This window comes from Myxine glutinosa, chromosome 8 (assembly GCF_964187855.1).
Source record: "Myxine glutinosa chromosome 8, kmMyxGlut1.1, whole genome shotgun sequence".
Classification (NCBI taxonomy): Eukaryota; Metazoa; Chordata; class Myxini; order Myxiniformes; family Myxinidae; genus Myxine; species Myxine glutinosa.
Genome location: NC_136268.1, coordinates 136,453,445 through 136,474,582, shown reverse-complemented (window position 1 = coordinate 136,474,582; position 21,138 = coordinate 136,453,445). Strand labels below are relative to the sequence as shown.

General features: G+C 44.1%; 1 protein-coding gene across 1 annotated transcript in view; it reads left to right on the top strand.

The window, feature by feature from the left end:
* PIN1 (peptidylprolyl cis/trans isomerase, NIMA-interacting 1) overlaps positions 1-21,138 on the top strand; it is an 85,017-nt gene that overhangs the window by 6,093 nt on the left and 57,786 nt on the right. The window contains exon 2 of the mRNA XM_068125255.2: positions 1,493-1,693. Coding sequence (XP_067981356.1) covers positions 1,493-1,693 — 201 coding nt within the window. The remainder of the gene's footprint in view (positions 1-1,492; positions 1,694-21,138) is intronic.

Below are 21,138 nucleotides of genomic sequence, written 5' to 3'. Positions count from 1 at the left end.
CTGGCACCCTAGCCGCTAGCCCAACACCAGGGTTCAAAAGGAAGGATTTAATATGAGAAGCGATAATGGATTCCATGACCTTGCTGATGATTGGGAGCAGGCTGATTGGTCTGTAGTTGCAAGGATCTGTTTTTGCACATTTTTTGTGGAAAGCGGTGATGTTGGCTGATTTCCAAGCAGATGCCAGATGACCTTGAGCAAAAGAAAGGGCGAAGAGAACAGAGAGAGGGTGAGATAGAGTTGCAGAGCAGGATTTTAGGACTCGTGAACACCATCCTAGATGTGGGGGATCGCTGGGTTTCTCCTGGGAGATTGATCGGCTTTCTCCGTGCCGTAGGCTTGTTTGAGAGAACTGTCCGGGGCTATACAACATCAACAACCACAGTATGATGCCACAATCCTCTTGTGGATTATCATCTTCACTGTGTTACATCACAATCCCACAACAAAAGTAAAACATGTTCACATGTGGAGGTAACAATCAACCACACACACAAAAGCATCTCTTATGGTATAGATTTAGTCCTCTAGGAATAAAACATGAAACCAAAAGTGTTGGTGAGGCAAGGAAACTAAACTATGAATATCATATGGGCCCATATACTCCGTCACCATTCACACTGAACTTGGAAAGTGAGAGCGAAATAACATGGGTGACGAAGCCCCAGGCTGCAGGGCAGGTGTGCAGGATCAGAGAGGTAGTAGGCAGGCAGCATACGAGTGCAGGACTGTCCCACCATCCAGAGACATCGGCCAATAGGGCACATCCCAGCATGCAGCGCCAGGGCAAAAGCACGAGCTCCAGGCCAAGAGCACATGTCCCAGTGTAACATTGCCAAAGCAAGAGCACAAGAGAATGAGTTAAGGGAATGAACACCCCTTTTATTCCAGTCCTTCCCCTTCCTCTCAGCCCACTGCTAAACCCTGGCTAATGAAAGCATTGTAACAGGGCGTCTGTCTGCCGAGAGGGTCCTCTAATCATGATCTGGTGTGGAATGGTGGGTGGGGGAGGGGACCAATTGGTATTCAGACTTTCCACCATTGATGGACTCTGAGTGGGTCTGAGGCTCACCCTCCACACCACTCCAAATGTAACATAAAATGACTTTGGGGGGGGGCAGAGGTAGGGGGAGAGGAAGAGGTAGAACTTTCCCCCATTGTTGCATCACCCTTCTGCCCTTGCCTAGCCTCATCTAGTTCAACACGTGGGACATAGGGCGAGGCAATTTTAACCTGTCTTGCATATAATAGACAAGGCTTGTCCCCCTGGTAAGCCCTATGCCAGACATTTGTCTTTAATACATTGTCCAAAAGTCATGTAACTTAAAGAACAGTAGTCTAATATGTGTTTAAGGCCTTAAGGTGACTGCTGATCCCTCCCCCCACTCAACCCACCATAAATGTTAAAGTAGTGATTTTACCTCTTTCTTTTTTTTGTCATCTGTCGTTTAAATGATAGCTTTTTCTGTGTCTGTTGTTCATGAACCCACAGAATCCGTGTATTATTTCAACCACAACACTAAACGTAGTCAATGGGAGCGGCCAAAGGCTGGGGAAACTGCTGGAGAATGTCCTAGTGGAGAGGTACGTTGCTCTCACCTGCTGGTAAAACATCGTGATTCTCGTCGACCATCCTCGTGGCGACAGGAAAATATCACACGTACCAAAGATGAAGCACTTGAAATGATAGAAGGTGAGATTGGGCACCGTCTGTCTGTCTGCCTGTCTGTGGCTCTGTCTGTCTGTCCATCCATCACATTATCTCCAAACGGTTGGGCAGAAATTCACCAAACTTAGTAGGTATGATCACCATGTGGCAATAAAGGTGCAAGAGCAGTCATTTTTGGATCCGTCCCCTGGGTTCTTGTCAAAAGGTTAAATCCGAAAAATGGTCAAATTTATGGGCACATTCTAAAACATTTTTTGATGAAACTTTGTATATTCAATCAACATTGGGGGAGTATGAAATATTTAACGATTTATTGTGTTTGAGCCCCACTTCATGACCCAGGGGGTCATATGGGTGAAAATAGAAATTTTTTTAACTCAAATTTTGATGTTGGGTCATTCCTAGTGGAACGTTTTGCCATCTTTCAACTTTGCTTAAGGTGGGAAGAGTGAGGATTTGCAATGGCACGCCATAGACTTTGCTCTAGTTAAGGTTGTTAAAGCCATTTCGATCTTTTTTCATTGTAATTTATATCTGACCTAGGCCAATGGTTGTGGAAGAGCTTGTTGTACATGAAGCTCAATTTAGTCAAAGTTTCCATATTATAGTTTTACTATTTTTACCCCATGTGCGCAAGCTAAGAGGGTGAGGGGGAGGGGTTGGAAGCAATTGGTTTCGTCTATAATCGAGGAATTACTTGATTTTAATTGAGGTATGTATTTTTAACACTAGAACACGAATTGGCTTGTTAGCACTTGCAAAAACCTGCAGTTTAGCAGTACTTTGGCTCTGAACTTAGAAATATTGTACGCCGTCCCAACCAATCCAATATGCCGTTTGCGCTCTCCCAGCAGAGGAGCCTATATATTCATCTAAATTGGTGGTCCGAGTGATGTAACATCTGAGCTCGTTTCATCAAAAATATCTCTGTTTAGTACATCTTTTTCTCAAAAATTGTTCCACGATTGTCCGTTTCTCCATGAAGAGTTGACCACAGGTTTGCGATTGTGCAAATGCATGGATAAAAGTCGATGGTGGTGAAAAACACATCTAAGCAGAGCATTGTCAGCTCTGGACTGTTCCGTTTGACCTATCAGCTTCCGATTATTACCATCGCGTCTATTATTCAAATTTCACAAACAAAACAAATATAGATCGTAAAGCAAGAGTTGTAAAGGAGGAGCAAGATGGCCAGCCAGTAACCGTTCCCATGTCCTTTCTCTCAAGACTGTGGGGGGTAAGTTGTTTTATATGAACTGTCTAGTTTTTTTTTTGTGTTCAGAAGTATTTTTAAGAATATGGCTGAACACAAAATCTTGTAAATGCCTGCTTTTTGAATACCAATTGAAACTCAAGTGCCAAAACTGGAGGGGGGTCACATTTATTTGGCCAGGATGGCGAAATTGCATATGCAATGTGTATTATGGATTGAGCTCATAAAAAAATGAACTGTGCAAGGGGAACAGCATCCCTTCCACCATCACACAACCTTAATAGTTCTTGTTTCGGCTTTCTTGTTATATAAAGTGAACTTCAAAGATCCTACCATGTTTCTGTTTGAAAAAGTGTTTGTGTCAGGGGCCGGTGACATCGAATGGTAATAGTGGTGGGCACTAAATTCCCATTCTTCCACCCCCTGGCATTAATTCAGCGATTGACCGGGATTCGAACCCAGTCAATCGCTGAATTAGTGTCAACCCCCCTATTAATTTGGATCATATTTGTGGGAGGGGGAGGGGGAGGGGGAAGGATTTGGACTGAAGGACCAGGGAGGCTGAGTCATCAGCCTGTCATCCTTCCGAGGTCGGCAAATTGAGTACCAGTTCACTGGTAAATCCCTGTGTGTCGCAAGAGGTGACTAACAGGGTTGGTGGCAGGAAGGGCATCCGGCCATAAAACATTGCTTTAAAAAGGGGACCACGGTGCCCAAAAAAGGCCAACCCCTGCTCTGCGGGGAAAAATGGCCTCTAAAGGTGGTTCCACAATTTCTCTCCTCTGCTTCCTGTAACTTGACACCATTCTGCCTGTCACTAATTTGAGGGCAAACATATTTCATGTTGAGTTTTTTTTTTTTTTTTACTCAACTGGACTATGTCCAGCTGAGTTTTTGTCGACACCCAGTGTCCGTCGTCAGTCTGTCTGTCTGTCTGTCTGTCGTCTGTAAACAATTCGACGTCTACGCTCTAAAAGTCACAAATATTGATTAAATTTTATGAAACTTGTTATGCAGCATCTTTAAGACATAATAGTGTCGCAGCATAGCAAACCTGTTGTGCATTTTGTGATACAAGCACCAAATTTGGCACAAATGTACATTAATATGTTGCGAACATTTTCAGATATTGGGCCACTTGAAATTCCGTAATTTTTTTTTTCAATTTTTTTCAAATTTCGTAATTTCAAATTTTTCGGGTGACACCGTCACAATTTCGGTCTTCGAGGCCGGCCGATATAGTGGGGCGGCTTAGCCCAAATATTCAAAAGAATTGTGCATTTTGTGATACAAGCACCAAATTTGGCACAAATGTACATTAATATGTTGCGAACATTGTGTGGTCAGCAATGAAGACGAGAGTCTGAATTACATGTATGCAAAAGACCTTGTGAACCAGTGAAGCAAATACACGGGTTAGCATGAATTAAATCTAGGGCATGATATAATTTCCATGATGTTTACCTCTACACTCAATGGTGGAAGGAGGTAATGTTTTGATCCCAGCTTGTCTGTATGTCTGTTTGTCTGTTAGTCCACAAAATTCCAGACAAAGCTTGTAGTAGTGGTAGTTGTAGTGGTAGTGGTGATAACAGAAATTGTTATATAGAACTGAACTTATATTATTATTATATGCAGAAAATAACTTCATTTCTATATGCCCTGCAGTGGACAGGTTAATTGGTTTATGCACTGAAGGGGTCACCCTGGTGTGCACTGCTGTGTTCTGCCTCACTGAGTTGTTCAGGTATGATGTACTCAGCACAAGCTTCCGGTCGGCCCGGAGGTGGGGGTGTGGGGCCTGTCACGGAACGTCAAAACAAACGGCCTGCCGGGGCCGCCCAAAAGTCGGGCGTGAGGGGCGCGTCCACTAATGGAACGCCTCTCGCTTCCCAGATCGAGGGCCACGTGGTCAGGAGAACCTCGTCCCTTCCGGTCACACTTTGCCTATCGGCCGGCCTCGAAGACCGAAATTGTGACGGTGTCACCCGAAAAATTTGAAATTACGAAATTTGAAAAAAAAAATTACGGAATTTCAAGTGGCCCAATATCTGAAAATGTTCGCAACATATTAATGTACATTTGTGCCAAATTTGGTGCTTGTATCACAAAATGCACAATTCATTTGAATATTTGGGCTAAGCCGCCCCACTATAAACTAGTTTGGGATTGCATTTGGGCGTTGCATGCCCAAAAATGGGCACGGCAGGGCAGCCATATTGAAAAATCAATTTTTGTCAATCTGGTACTTCCTAATGTCGCTGGAAGGCTGAAACTTGGTGTGTAGACAGTATGTAAGAAACCTCAACATATATATTACGGGTTTTGACGATGTCCGAAAAATGACCTCGTCGTGACCTATGACATGACCCATAAACATCAGTTTGGACGACGTCCAAGCTCTAAGAGTCACAAATACTGATCAAATTTGATGAAACTTGTGCCGTTTAATCTGAGAAAAGTAATTGTAGTTTTACTTTTCATGCCTCACTTAAAACTCAATTTTTTCTAGTTTCCTGTTTAAACATGAGATACCTTCAACGTTACTGTACCTCTTTAGCACATATAAACTATATAGTTTGTGGTCCTATTATGCATATTCTAACCATATTGATATAGACCAGTTGAGTTCAGGTTCCCTGGAACCTCTAGTTTCTTGTATACAAGATCGAGGCTCGTGTAAGAGCTAAAAAGTGCGGCTTTTTTGATCCCAAAGATGAATTCAGACGCCATAAGAATAAACAGAGGTACAGTACTTCATTTAACGGCATATGTAGTGCAATGCAGTGCAGTTACCGTATTATAGTCTCATTAGCTCACCTGGAACGAGGTTCAGGGGAGCTTATGCGATTGCGCGTCGTCCTTCCGCAAGTCCGTCGGTCTGTCCTTAAACACTTGAAACTTCTTCTCCGAAACCACTGATGCGATTGCGACCAAATTTGACACAAATTATACTTGTTGTGTTGTGACTAAAGTTTGTTCACGGTATTAAAAAAAATCGTGGTCTGAGGAAGTATACCGGGGATCAAAGTGGATCCAGGTTTGACCCCCCAAAATTGGAATTTGCTTTTTCCTCCAACTTCACACACTATTTCGATGAAACTTTACCACAACCTTCATCATGCGTGATGTACCGAAGTTTGTTCACGGCATTAAAAAGAATCTGCCCCTTTGGGGATCCACGGGGGGATTGCCCCCCAAAAAGATACTTGTTTTCCTCGATGCAATTCACATGCAGTTCTGATGAAACTTGGCCACATCCTTAACCACCTGTGTTGTACCAAAGTTTGTTCCTGGCATTTAAAAAAATCGGCGTCTCGGGTGGTCTGGAAGGGGGGGGGGGCGGGGGGGGATCACCCCCCAAACTAGGTATTTGCTTTTTTCTCAGAACCTACACACACAATTTTGATGAAACGTCACCACAACCTTCATCATCCGTGATGTACCAATGTTTGTTCAAGGCATTGGAAAAATTGGGTTCTGAGGAGGTACACGGAGATGGTGGGGGGGGGGGGGGGGGGGAGAAGGTGTAAGGGTTGCCCCCCAAAATAGGTATTTTTTTTGTTTGTTTAAAGTCTTATGACTATGTTGGTATGATTCTACATGCTGCCCTGTCTTCTAGCAAGCATTGAAATTGGTTTAAAATACCTTTAGTTACTAGAGTAGCTCATGGTGGTTGAGTATGCACTTTATTGTACAGACCTAAACTCTTCAGGAATCCACTAATTGAAGGTCCAGGAACAATATTTGGTTGGTAACACATTTGCCACTAACGGCGAAATAGCTGAAATGGCCACACCCCTTTTTGGGCCACGCCCCCTTTTTTGCCGTGACTGTATCTACAGAACCGTTGGACCTAGGAGGTTGCCCGACCACTCAAAATTTGCGCAATGGCCACATTATGGGCGGTCAGTAATACATTTTCATATCCAAAAGTCAATGGTTTTTAAGATAATTGCCAAAAACCGATTTCAACATGTTACGAACTACAATATTATTCGTAATTGTTCCTGTTCCTGTTCCTATTGTTCAATTACTTGATTCCTGAAGAGTCTAGACTAGACTAGAGTCTAGACTAGAGTCAAGACTAGAGTCTAGACTAGAGTCTAGACTAGAATTTAGTCTAGAGTCTAGACTAGAGTCTAGACATGGCTAGAAATTCCGGTCATGGGTGTTTTGTCGTTTCAGCTGTGCGGAGGTGCATGCCTTTGTTCTTCGGGTTTGGCCGGACAAACTATAGCAGATGGGGTACGCTGTTCCTTGAAGATTGCCTGGACCTACAAAGGAAGTTCCCGGGTATCTACAGATGCTTTACAGATGGTGGATGGGTGATGTACCACACTACCCGACAAGGCAGTGCAGTAGGATTTGACATGGCACTCGAGAAGTGTTACAATAAACCCGCCAAGGTTGCTGGAGGTATCATTGGGATGACCAGACAGAAAGAAGCAGTAGCCTTATGGAATCTCCTAAAGCATGAGAAAGATCTTCATGTGGCACAGCTGCTGGAATGGTGCAACTTGGGAGACAAAGATGACAGTGAGCTGAGCCTACACCATGAGTTCAATCCAAGTTCTACGAAGATTGGCCATGTTCGTGCAAAGGCCCTTCTGGATTACATAAAATCCATCAATAATCCGTTCGACGCTGGAATCAGACTTCAGAACATCTCTACTGGAGCTGACATTCCCCAGGAGGTTGTCGACGGATTACTTGAATGCCTGGAAATTGGTGAGAAGAGTTATGAAGAGTTTGTTGAGACCAGATTTCAGGATAAGGAGAAGCACCTACATGATACAATCCCTACCAACCGCAAGACTGTTTTCGTGAAACGTACTTCTACTCCGTTCACAGCGAAGAAATCGATGGCGAAAAAGGATGCAGCGGAAACGGTTAGGTACATTGACTATGCTAGAGAAAGAGGGTACAGCATGCTAGAACTCCTGAAGTATGAATTGACCAGCACATCCCAGTTCCTCACCACTGAATGTAAAGATGGCATCAAATTGAAGAAGCCCGATAAAGCCTCCTTAGCCAGGGAACTTGTCAGTCGCCTTCCACAGGAGACGAGGAATGTAAAGAGTGACGCTCAGATGACAATAGTGGACTTCATGGCACTTGTGCGTAAACTACCGATGAAAAAGATGGGCCTTCACACATTCGGGGAATTGGCTGAGAGTCTTTCCAACAGGATTCTTGCTACAGGCTCCGTGTCCACAAGAATAGACATTATTTTTGATGTTTATCAAAAATCATCAATCAAGCAAATGGAACGGGCACAGCGAAGTTCCTCAGAACAAATCACAATCACCATTGGGTCTGACAATCAGAAACTCCCTGTCGATCTTGATATGTTCTGGAGCTCAATGTTGAACAAAGTTCGGTTGCAGGAGTATGTCTTCAAGTGGATGCTGCAGAATGTCGAGTCGGACAAGGAAATATTCTTTGGAGGAGTATATGGGGGTGAATGCAGGAAACTGTTAGCTGGCACTGAAACACAGATCGCAGAGCTCTCAAGCAACCAAGAAGAAGCCGACGACAGAATCATGTTCCATATTAATGATGGTGTTGTGAAACACGGGGTTCAATCAGTCTTGGTCGACTCGCCTGACACAGATGTCTTTGTCAACCTCATCTTCCACTTCAACACAACCTGGCAACTACAAAAGCTGTACGTGAAGCTTGGTAACCGGAAAACAAAGAAAACTGTACCAGTCCACATGTTGGTTGATCAACTGGACAACGGTTTGGTGTCGTGTCTCCCAGCCATTCATGCTCTCAGCGGTTGCGACAGTACCAGCAAGGTGGGTCCAAAGCTGTCTGGCCTGAAAGCATCCATCGATCTCTCCCTACTGGAAGGGTTTGGTGTAGAAGAACTGTCACCACAGATAACAAGCAATGCTGAAAAGTTCCTTGTGTCTGGATTAAAGAAGACCGACTGTTCCACTTTCGATGAATATCGATGGGAGCAGTACCACAACTCCAAGAAAGAACTGGACTTCAACCAGCTTGTGTGCTGTTCATCAACGCTACGAGAACACATAAAGCGAGCATTTCTTCAGTGTAAGATGTGGTTGCAAGCCCCAACTCCTGCCGTCACCAAACCAGATCCACTCCAGTATGGGTATGAAGCAACGGACGTTGGCATAACACCAGTGATACTGCCAGTATCGTGCAGGCCCAATGACCTGCCTCCTCCATGCAAATGCCCAAGAGCATGTATGAGTACCAAAACGTGCACTTGCAGAGACAGGAACATTAAATGTGTCACGTTTTGTGGCTGTAGTAAAGGCGAAAAGTGTAGAAATCCAAATAAGTAAATTCCAAAATAGGATGATGCAAAAGGTATAAGTGTCATATAATGTTGTGGCCTTGGTGGTATCATACAATTGTAGTTCGTAACATGTTGAAATCGGTTTTTGGCAATTATCTTAAAAACCATTGACTTTTGGATATGAAAATGTATTACTGACCCCCCAGAATGTGGCCATTGCGCAAATTTTGAGTGGTCGGGCAACCTCCTAGGTCCAACGGTTCTGTAGATACAGTCACGGCAAAAAAGGGGGCGTGGCCCAAAAAGGGATATGGCCATTTCAGCTATTTCGCCGTCAGTGGCAAATGTGTTACCAACCAAATATTGTTCCTGGACCTTCAATTAGTGGATTCCTGAAGAGTTTAGGTCTGTACAATAAAGTGCATACTCAACCACCATGAGCTACTAGAGTAAGTCAGTGCATTATACTGTTTATTCTGCCAGGGGTATTGCCCCTATGTTTTTTATTTTTAGCCACGTCGCAGACGCTGCTCATAGAGTGCCCTCTGCTGTTGTTGTTGTTGTTGTTCTTCTTCTTGTTCTTCTTGTTCTTGCAGAGAAGACAAAACCTCAAAGCTCCACCCATTCTGGGAACCATAGCTCCACCCATTCTGGGAGAGCCTTCATATAAACAAATATCCACCATTTTATTAACTCGCATAGCTTTGAGGCCTGTTTTGTAGGCCCGTGGTGTCTTCCTCTCTCACACAGTTTTATTTGAAATCAAATTCGATATCATTTCATTTTTCACAGTCGCTAACATAGTTTTAGACTCGGTTGAAAAAAAACTGGAAGAAAATCCGATGAAAGTTGCCCTTTATAGAACGAAATGAATTCTCAAAGGCCTGTAACTTCAAGTCCATTGAGATTATTTTTTTTAAATCGCGGCATGGTCAGTCATACACCGCCCGAAATAAGAGACGGGAAAATGCCGAGATATATATATATTTTGTTTAAATCGCGGCATGGTCAGTCATACACCGCCCGAAATAACAGACGGGAAAATGCCGAGATATATTAAAAATTCGTCCATTTGATGACAATCGTCACGATGAAATATTTAATTTATACGTTGTTACAATAATGTGGAGAGAGGAGCATAGCTTCGTTCACGTGTCGCCACACACGGGAAATTGCCGAGATATATTTTTTTAAATCGCGGCATGGTCAGTCATACACCGCCTGAAATAACAGACGGGAAAATGCCGAGATATATTTAAAATTCGTCGCCACACACGGGAAATTGCCGAGATATATTTTCACTTTGCACAAAAATAACATCAAGTAATCGAATCAATAGGAATGTCCTGTGCCTATAACATCGACGTTATAGGCACAGCTGCATCTAGGCATTGTGTAACATCGACGCGGCTTTTGTTTTAATTAAAACTTTTTGTACTTGTTGTATTATATCCTTGATAAAGGCTAAATGAGTATGATGAATACTGTGGTGATCCATACTGAATAAGTAGGTATTCACAATGTATTAGGTAATACGGTTATCTGTGGTTGGCAACAGCCGAAAAGGCCTATCCTTTGGTTTAGCACTAGATTTGTGCTGAGGCTAGCATTGTTACATCTTAATGTTGTGTACAGGAAAGAAAAGAGAGTAGTGGAGGAAACATGGTAACTTGGAGGTGAAAGGGTTGGGTTAGATTATGTGGTATTATTGGGAGCAGATAAGACCTTGGGTTTGCATAGGATTGAGTATGACATAAGTTAATGGTGCACCACCTCTTTGAAGCCCTGGTGGGAAGAGTGGTTGAAATGCCTAAATGGCAGAAACTATATGCATTTAGCCTAGTTGTTGGCAGTTGAACCAGCAAACCAGCAAGCAATAATTGACAAAACCAGCATGGGGTTACTGGAAGAACTTGCACATCCTGGTTTTGCTGGGGAGGGTCAAGGTACTAAATGAAGTGAGATTGTAGAAGTGATCACAATTTTTTTTTTGAGCATCTAAAGAATAAAACATAAAAAACAGGAAAGAGCAATAGGTATTTGTTTTGTGTTTGTAGTGGTTTTAAAGGCTTTTGTGTAAAACGAATATAGCGGCCGAACCACGCGACCGGTGACATCATTATTTTATGGTCCCTTGACGCTCAAGAAATTTCATCTTGATCAGACGAAGTTTTGTACTTGCTGAATTATGACATCATAATGGAGACACCTATGACATCATCATTTACATATGTTATTCCCCATGGAGAGTACTTTACAATGAGCCTTACCTAGTTATTTTCTATGTTGTTTTTCGGAAATATAGAGGTGCACAGTTTTTCGTTTTTTCCAACATGGTTCGTACCATGTGACCTATGACTTCATAATTATCATTAAAAATTTATACAGGAGGAGGTGCACCGATGGTGAAATTTTCCTGGCAATCGGACCAACGGTTGCAGAGAAAATCGTATTTATTCTGTGCGAACAGGCAGACAAAACAGAACAAAGTAGCATGGCACTCAGTGGAGCATCCTTTCGACCTCAAAAAGAATTGGTGGTTGAATTCAGGACCTGATATGCAAATTGTCTTCAAAGTTTAAGTGAATTGGATGAAAATTGACAGTTTTAGAAATTTGGCTTTTTTTTTTTTCTTTTTTTTTGTATACAGAATCGAGGCTCGTGAAAGAGCTAACATTTATCACACAAACGAATCAAACAGACAAACAAACAAGAAAACGTCATGCGTAGCACGATACTTGCAAAATACACCCTCCCCCACCCCCCCAAAAGTTTACCATTGATACAGCAAATTGTCCATTTCATGAAGATTTAAATTTACAATCTTGATCAAAGCTCGGGTCAACAGGATGAAAAGTGAGGATTTTAGAAATTTGGCCCATGTTGACCTTTTGGCCTATGTTGACCTTTTGGCCTATCTTCACCTATAATATAATTCGTGGTTGAATTCAGTGACCAGATATGCAAGTCCTCTTCAAATTTCAAGTCAATCAGATGAAAATTGAGGATTTTAGAAATTTGGCCTATGTTGACCTTTTGGCCTATGTTCACCTAAAATATAATTTGTGGTTGAGTTCAGTGAAGTCCTTTTCAAATTTCAAGTCAATTGAATGAGAAGTTAGGATTTTAGAAATTTGGCCTATGTTGACCTTTTGGCCGAAGTTGACCTCAAGAATACTTGGTGGTTGAATTCAGTGACGAGATATGCAAGTCCTCTTCAAATTTCAAGCCAATCGGATGAAAATTGAGGATTTTAGAAATTTGGCCTATGTTGACCATTTGGCCGATATTGACCTCAAAAATACTTGGTGGTTGAATTCAGTGACCAGATATGCAAGTGGTCTTCAAATTTCAAGTCAATCGGATGAAAAATTGGGGATTTTAGAAATTTTGCAAATTTGGTGACCTTTGGCCTATGTTGACCTTTTGACCTATTGACCCCAAAAACAATAGGCTTCTGGCTTTTGACCAACTCTACCATTTGGGGAAGTTTGGTGAAGATCGGTTGAAAATTGTGACCTGTAGGCCGGTGACAAACAAACAAACAAACAAACAAGAAAACGTCATGCGTAGCACGATACTTGCAAAATACGCCCTCCCTCAAAAGTTTTCAATGTGACATGATGGCCTATGGTGACCTCAAAAATACTGGGTGGTTGAATTCAGTGACCAGATATGCAAGTCCTCTTCAAATTTCATGTCAATTGGATGAAAATTGAGGAGTTTAGAAATTTGGCCTATGTTGACCTTTTGGCCTATGTTGACCTCAAAGATACTTGGTGGTTGAATTCAGTGACCAGATATGCAAGTCCTCTTCAAATTTCAAGTCAATTGGATGAAAATTGAGGATTTTAGAAATTTGGCCTATGTTGACCATTTGGCCTATGTTGACCTCAAGAATACTTGGTGGTTGAATTCAATGCAAGTCCTCTCCAAATTTCAAGTCAATTGGATGAAAATTGAGGATTTTAGAAATTTGGCCTATGTTGACCATTTGGCCTATGTTGACCTCAAAAATGCTTGGTGGTTGAATTCAGTGACCAGATATGCAGGTGGTCTTCAAATTTCAAGTCAATCGGATGAAAATTGAGGATTTTAGAAATTTAGCAAAGTTGGTGACCTTTGGCCTATGTTGACCTTTTGACCTATTGACCCCAAAAACAATAGGCTTCTGGCTTTTGACCAAGACTACCATTTGGGGAAGTTTGGTGAAGATCGGTTGAAAATTGTGACCTGTAGGCCGGTGACAAACAAACAAACAAACAAACAGACAGACAGTCACAAACACAACCGACCAATATCGTTGAAAAATCTTCGATTTTGCAAGTAACAAGAAAACGTCATGCATAGCACGATACTTGCAAAATACGCCCTCCCCCAAAAGTTTTCAATGTGACATGATGGCCTATGGTGACCTCAAAAATACTTGGTGGTTGAATTCAGTGACCAGATATGGAAGTCCTCTTCAAATTTCATGTCAATTGGATGAAAATTGAGGATTTTAGAAATTTGGTCTATGTTGACCTTTTGGCCTATGTTGACCTCAAAGATACTTGGTGGTTGAATTCAGTGACCAGATATGCAAGTCCTCTTCAAATTTCAAGTCAATTGGATGAAAATTGAGGATTTTAGAAATTTGGCCTATGTTGACCATTTGGCCTATGTTGACCTCAAGAATACTTGGTGGTTGAATTCAATGCAAGTCTTCTCCAAATTTCAAGTCAATTGGATGAAAATTGAGAATTTTAGAAATTTGGCCTATGTTGACCATTTGGCCTATGTTGACCTCAAAATTACTTAGTGGTTGAATTCAGTGACCAGATATGTAAGTGGTCTTCAAATGTCAAGTCAATCGGATGAAAATTGGGGATTTTAGAAATTTAGCAAATTTGGTGACCTTTGGCCTATGTTGACCTTTGGCCTATGTTGACCTTTTGACCTATTGACCCCAAAAACAATAGGCTTCTGGCATTTGACCAACTCTACCATTTGGTGAAGTTTGGTGAAGATCGGTTGAAAATTGTGACCTGTAGGCCGGTGACAAACAAGCAAACAAACAAGCAAACAAGAAAACGTCATGCGTAGCACGATACTTGCAAAATACGCCCTCCCCCAAAAGTTTTCAATGTGACATGATGGCCTATGGTGACCTCAAAAATACTTGGTGGTTGAATTCAGTGACCAGATATGCAAGTCCTCTTCAAATTTCATGTCAATTGGATGAAAATTGAGGATTTTAGAAATTTGGCCTATGTTGACCATTTGGCCTATGTTGACCTCAAGAATACTTGGTGGTTGAATTCAATGCAAGTCCTCTCCAAATTTCAAGTCAATTGGATGAAAATTGAGGATTTTAGAAATTTGGCCTATGTTGACCATTTGGCCTATGTTGACCTCAAAAATTCTTGGTGGTTGATAAACTCAATGCACATAAACTCAATGACCAGATATGCACATAAACTCAATGACCAGATATGCAAGTGGTCTTCAAATTTCAAGTCAATCGGATGAAAATTGAGGATTTTAGAAATTTAGCAAAGTTGGTGACCTTTGGCCTATGTTGACCTTTTGACCTATTGACCCCAAAAACAATAGGCTTCTGGCATTTGACTAACTCTACCACTTGGTGAAGTTTGGTGAAGATCGGTTGAAAATTGTGACCTGTAGGCCGGTGACAAACAAACAAGCAAACAAACAAACAGACAGACCTATGGTGACCACATAGGAGTCACAAACACAACCGACCAATATACTTGTAAAATCTTCGATTTTGCAAGTAACAAACAAGCAAACAAACAAACAGACAGACAGAGTCACAAACACAACCGACCAATATACTTGAAAAATCTTCGATTTTGCAAGTAACAAAGCATATAAAAAGGGGAGCGGTAGACAAGATGGGGAGAGAAAGGGAAGCACATAAACTCAACATATGAGAGCAGGGACATCGGGAATGTGTGGGAGGGAGAGGGCTTGAGGGGAGGCGGCGTGGGAAGGGGTGGGGGGGGGGGGGGTGGGAGAAGTATAAACACAAGGACACCAAGGACTTCCAGGAAAGAAGTTGGTATTTCAAAAAAGTGGATTTGGGGTGAAGTTAGCAGGGGTAGAAAAGATCAAGGTTTTGGATGGGGGAAGATAAAAGGCAGGAGGTGAACAGCTGTTTTAAAGACCTGGAGGGAGGAGTGGGATTGAAGAGAGTGAGGGAGTTTGTTCCAGGGGCGGGAGAAAAGAGGAATGAAGAAGTGAAGGCGAGCAGAGAGTCTTGATTTTGGCAATTAACCATAAGAGGGTTGCAGGCAGATCTTGTGCGACCTGTAGGAATATTTGGGGGACAGAGCCCAGAGAGAGCTGGAGGAGCAAGGCCGGAGAGGAGTCGGTAGAAGGCAGAAAGACCACCAACCTGCCTGCGGTGAGTAAGTGAAGGCCCTCGGAGGTAGCTTCATTGCGGGAGATTCCAATGATTCTGAACGCTTTGGTTTCAACAGCGTGAAGACGAGCTAGGTGTGAGGCAGGAGCACCAGCCCAGAGGGGGGAACAGTATTCCATTGAGCTGCAGATGAAAGCCTTGTATGTGGTGAGGAGCTCAGGTGTGCCAAGGAAGGACTTCGCACGACGGAGGATGCCCAGTCGGTGACTGGCTTTGGAGGCCAGCTTGGAAATGTGGTTTTCCCAGGAAAGATCATGGCAGATAGTGAGACCCAAAATCTTCAGTGACATAATTTATTGGAGAGGATTGTTGAGAAAGTGGATGGGAGGGTTGTCCAGTCGGTCTTTTCGGAGAGACATAGTAAGAGTGTGAGATTTGTCAGGATTGAAAGACATGTTCCACTTGTTTGACCAGTCTGTGATTTTGTCCAGGTCTGCAGAGAGTGAGGAGGCTGCAGACTGTCGATCTGAGGGATGAGGAATGGAGCGGCAGAGAGTGGAGTCATCAGCAAAGAGATAGAGAAGATTTTCCAGAGAGTTGGAGAGATCATTGCTGAAGACCAGAAATAGCACAGGGCCCAGGACACTACCTTGGGGAACTCCAGCCAGAACAGGAAGGGGAGATGAGAGAAATCCATTCAGGGCCACACGTTGCCTACGACCAGAGAGGAAGTCCGCAAGCCATGAGTGGAGATTTCCATGGATACCATAGGAGGAGAGTTTGGTGAGCAGAGGAGGGTGCCAGACCGTATCGAAGGCACGTGATATGTCAAGTGAGACAGCTCTGATTTCCTGTTTGGCATTGAGGACCTCCATCCATTGTTGTGACAGCAGAAGCAACATGTCCAGAGTAGAATGACCTGGTCTGAATCCAAATTGATTATCAGAGATCAAGCCATTGGAGAAGAGGAAGGATTTGATATCCAAAGCAATGATGGATTCCATGGCTTTGCTGATAATTGGAAGCAGGCTGATTGGTCTGTAGTTGCAAGGATCTGTTTTTGCACCTTTTTTGTGTGAAGTGGTAATGTTTGCTGATTTCCAAGAAGCTGGCAAATGACCTTGAGCAAAAAAGAGGGTGAAAAGAACAGAGAGAGGGTGAGATAGAGCGGCAGAGCAGGATTTTAGGACCCGTGGGCTGATGCCGTCTGGTCCAGTTGCAGAATCAGAGTCGAGGTTTGACAAAAACTTCTCCACCTTGTCAGGAGAGAAGGACAGAAAGTCCAGGAGCAGTTGGGTTCGACTGGGAAAGGTGGGAACAGAGAGAGATGGGTTTGGGACACAAGATTTTGAGGCAAACACAGAGTTGAAGCATTCGGCTTTGTCACGTGCGGTGTCAACTGTGTAGCCATTTGAGGTAAGGGAGGGGATGGAGGGGGAACAAACACCAGAAACGGATTTGACCAGATGCCACCAGGATTTGGAGGAAGGAGACAGGTTTGAGAGTTCAATCTTGAGTGTGGAGAGATATTGCTTCCTGGCACTCCTGAGGGTAGACACACACTTGTTCCGAGCTTGGTGGAAGGAACTGAGATTGCCTTCAGTTGGATTTGCCTTCGAAGAGGCAAAGGCAAGTTGTTTCAGGGCAACTGCCTCACCACAAGATTCAGTGTACCATGGACGGGAGGAAGGGTAAGACAACTGAAGACGAGATGGGATAAATCTGTGCATGAGAGAGAGCAGTTTGCTTTGGAAGAATTCCCAGGAAGAGTTGATGTCAGAGGCAGTAGAGATGGAAGACCAGTCCAGATGATTGATGGCTGCTTGCAGACCGTGCCAGTCAGCCTGAGTGAAATGCCAGACTCGTCGGCGCTGAGGAGGATCTCTGAGAATGGCCAGAGAGATGTCCACTTTAACAAGCACATGATCAGAAGAACCGATTGGAGCAGAAGAAGAGCAGCAGACATTTGCAGGGAAGTTTGTCATAAACAAGTCTAGAAGAGAAGATACTCCATTTACTGAGATCCGGGTCGGGAAATTGACAGATTGTGTCAGTCCCAATGAGTCGCAGAAGTCCTTTGCTGAGGTACCATGGCTGGTGAGAGTGGAACGCACACCCAGCCAGCTGGCATGATGACAGTTGAAGTCGCCACATATGAGGAAGAGAGAGTTTGGATGAGTTGATAGAAGTTGGTCCATGTTGTCCGACAGCGAAATGTAAATGGAGTCATCACTGTTTGGAGGACGGTACAGAACACATATGAACAAAAGGTGGGAGCGGAGAGGAAGCTGTAGCCAGAGGTACTCCGGGGGGTGGGGTGGAGAGAGGGCAGTGCTAGGAGAGTGAGGAAGAGAGTTTTTGATAAAGATATCCACCCCACCACCAGGACGAGGCTCAGGTCTATCATACCAGAGGAGGGAGTAACAGGAAGAGATATTAAGGTATCAGAGACATCTTGATGGAGGAAAGTTTCTGTTAAGCAGATCAAGTCTGGATTGTCAGAAGCAACCTGAATGGAGAGATCAATCAGGTTTGAGTGAAGCCCCGGATGTTTGAGGTCCATACCGTTAATGAGGAGAGAGGGGGAGCATCGGGTGCAGAACGGGGGGGAGGGGGGAGGGAGGTTGTAGGGTCAGATGAAGGATGAGAGGGGGGAGGTAGGGAGAGCAGTTGATAGTGTGTCAGAGAATACAGAAGAGTTACAAGAGAGGGAAGGATGAGGAGGACGAAAGGTATGATGGTGATGGGATGAGGCACAATGGGGGGTTGTTTGAGGGGGTGGGGGGGCAGAGGAAAGTAGAAGGTTGGGGAAGGTGAAGGTATGAGATAGAAGTGAGACGAAGTGGGGAGGAGGCAGCTTTGAGGAGGAGGTGGGAGGGGGGAGAATTTGGGAGGGATGGTTGGGGGGGGAGATTTGAAGGGGAGGGGTTGGGGGGAGTTTTGAATGGGAGGGGAAAGGGGGGAGTTTCTGAGGGGAAGGGCAAGGGGGGAGTTTAGGAGGGGAGGGGAAAGGGGGGAGTTTAGGAGGGGAGGGGCAAGGGGGGAGATTTGGAGGGGAGGGGCAAGGGGGGAGATTTGGAGGGAGGGTCAAGGGGGGAGATTTGGAGGGGAGGGGCAAGGGGGGAGATTTGGAGGGGAGGGGCAAGGGGGGAGTTTTGGAGGTGAGGGGCAAGGGGGGAGTTTAGAAAGTGGATGATTAATGAAAGACGAACATTTATAACAATTTGGATTTATTGTGATTTTCATGTTAGCGATCCGTTTAAGAACGATGGAGGAGGGGTGGAATGAATGTGAATTTAGAGCATGTCGTGATTTAGAATTATAAGAGATTATTTTTTTGAAATGGAATGAGTTGGAGTTGAAATTGAAAGAAGCCTTTTAAATAGGAAGAAAAACAGCGTGTTGTAATATACCACTGAATAAAACACTGCAGGGGAAAGTTTAAAAGTATTGTTACGGTTTTCCGCCGCCCTTCCTACCCTTCCCAAGGGGAGATTAAGCCCCTTGTTCTTTTTGGGGCGGGGTAACCGAGAGACTTGAAGCGCCCCTCCCGGGCAAACGCAAGGTCTGGTTTCGGGACAAGTCTCACACGTACCTAAATACCTGCGCCGCCATGGAAGCGTGGAATCGAGCCTCGCACGAGCTACGTGTAATTTGGGTACACCGAGCGGATTGCATACTACGTGGTCCATGCAGTTACCGTTAGTATTGGGACCCGATTCGAGCGGTTCTATTCGTACCACGCTTAGTCAATGATGGAAAACACGAGACAGTCGAATAAAGGAAGAACACGATTTAATTATTATTTACACAAGTATGTACAATGATCGGTAGAAAGCAGAGACACAGAGCAGCCTTAAGCAGTCTTATATTAACCCCAGACCCGGGCCCAATCACACTCACAAAGGGGAAATGCAGGTTGGATGGTGTTCACGCGCTGCCTTGGTCGTCCAGGAACGGCCCCGCCCGGCTCTCCCCGGTCACAGCACGTCCCGCGGTGAAGGCAAGCAGGTAGTGGAAGGGATCCTTGTAGCGCGTCTCTCGAACAAAGGGAACAGCAGGCAGAAGGGAAATGTACGTCTCTCGCCGGCTTGGCGGTTTTTCCCAGCGCGTTTAGTTGCCGGCGCGCTATCACTCGCGTAACCCAATAGAGGCTCAGCCTCAAGCTCAACCGAGCGTCCAATTTGGTAAGAGCGCTTATAACTTAGTTCATGCGCGTCTTCTCTCTTGTACAGCACTCAACTCTCACAGAACTTAGTCAAGCGCCTCCCTTCGCAGAACTGCTGTGGGGGCTTCGTGCAATGGGTTTTATTGCCACACCCTGAGCCCTCTCGAATGTTCCAACCACACGCTGTGACGCAGTGCCGCAGCCACTCCCTTCGAGCCCTGATTGGCGGCTCGCGCTTACCCTCAGCTTCTCCGCCGCCCTCATTCGGTCTTGCCTCGATTTGCCAGGCCTGCCTCGTGTTAATTCGTGCCAAAAAGCCAAAGGCGGTGTAAGGCGGCATAAGGCAATGGAGGCGGCATAAGGCAATGGAGGCGGCATAAGGCAATGAAGGAACCTATTCATTATTCTACTCAACGCAAGACTAACACAGGAAAAGGACTAATCTTACACATACTAAGAAATAACTGAACTATCGCGAGGCTAAACTATGAGGTTGTGTTGTGTTGTGTGACTGTGTTGTTGTGTTGTTGTGTTGTTTGTTGTGTGACTAAACTATGAGGGGGAAATTTAACCTTTATTGTACAAACTCAAAACCGCAACAGTATTTAAACAGAACCGTGAAGAACAGTTTCAGTTCGCTGATATGAAAGTTCTATTGAAATTTCAAGTCAATCGGATGAAAATTGAGGATTTTAGAAATTTGAGAAAAGTGGTTCACCTTTGGCCTATGTTGATTTTGTGACCTAAGTTGACCTCAAAAATAGTAGGTGGTTGAATTCAGTTCGTTGATATGAAAATCCTATTCAAATTTCCAGCCAATCGGATGAAAATTGAGTATTTTAGAAATTTGAAAAAAGTGGTTGACCTTTGGCCTATGTTAACCTTTTGACTTCAAATATATAGGATTTTGTGAAGCTTCGTGAAGATTGGTTTAAAATTGTGACCTGTACGCAAGTATAAGTGAGCGGACAGACAAACACACACACAAACCAGAGTGATCAACATACTTGTCAAAAAAATTATTTTTGCTAAGTAATGAACAGACAGACAAACGGACTCGAATGCAATACCCTTTCCTCTGGCGAGGGTAACAAGTACAGATGCAAAAGTACACCGCCCCCGCTCCCATTTCAAATAAATAACATATCCTCCAGTGTGCAACATTACTGGGGCGCCTCAGGTGCCCGGCAATTCCGCCGTGCAGCACATAGAGATAGCATTGGGAGGGTGAATGAATGAATGAATATGAATGAATGAATGATCGTTTTAAGGCCACTTACCCCGCTAGAGCGGGGGTTAGCCTTGCGGGCCCCATGACAATCATGGTTCCCTGTTTGAGGCAATGTTTTTATGGCCGGATGCCCTTCCTGACGCCAACCCTTGGTCACGCTCTTACGATGCGCAGGGATGCGGTGTACCTATTCTAAACCGGGGTACACCCATCCCA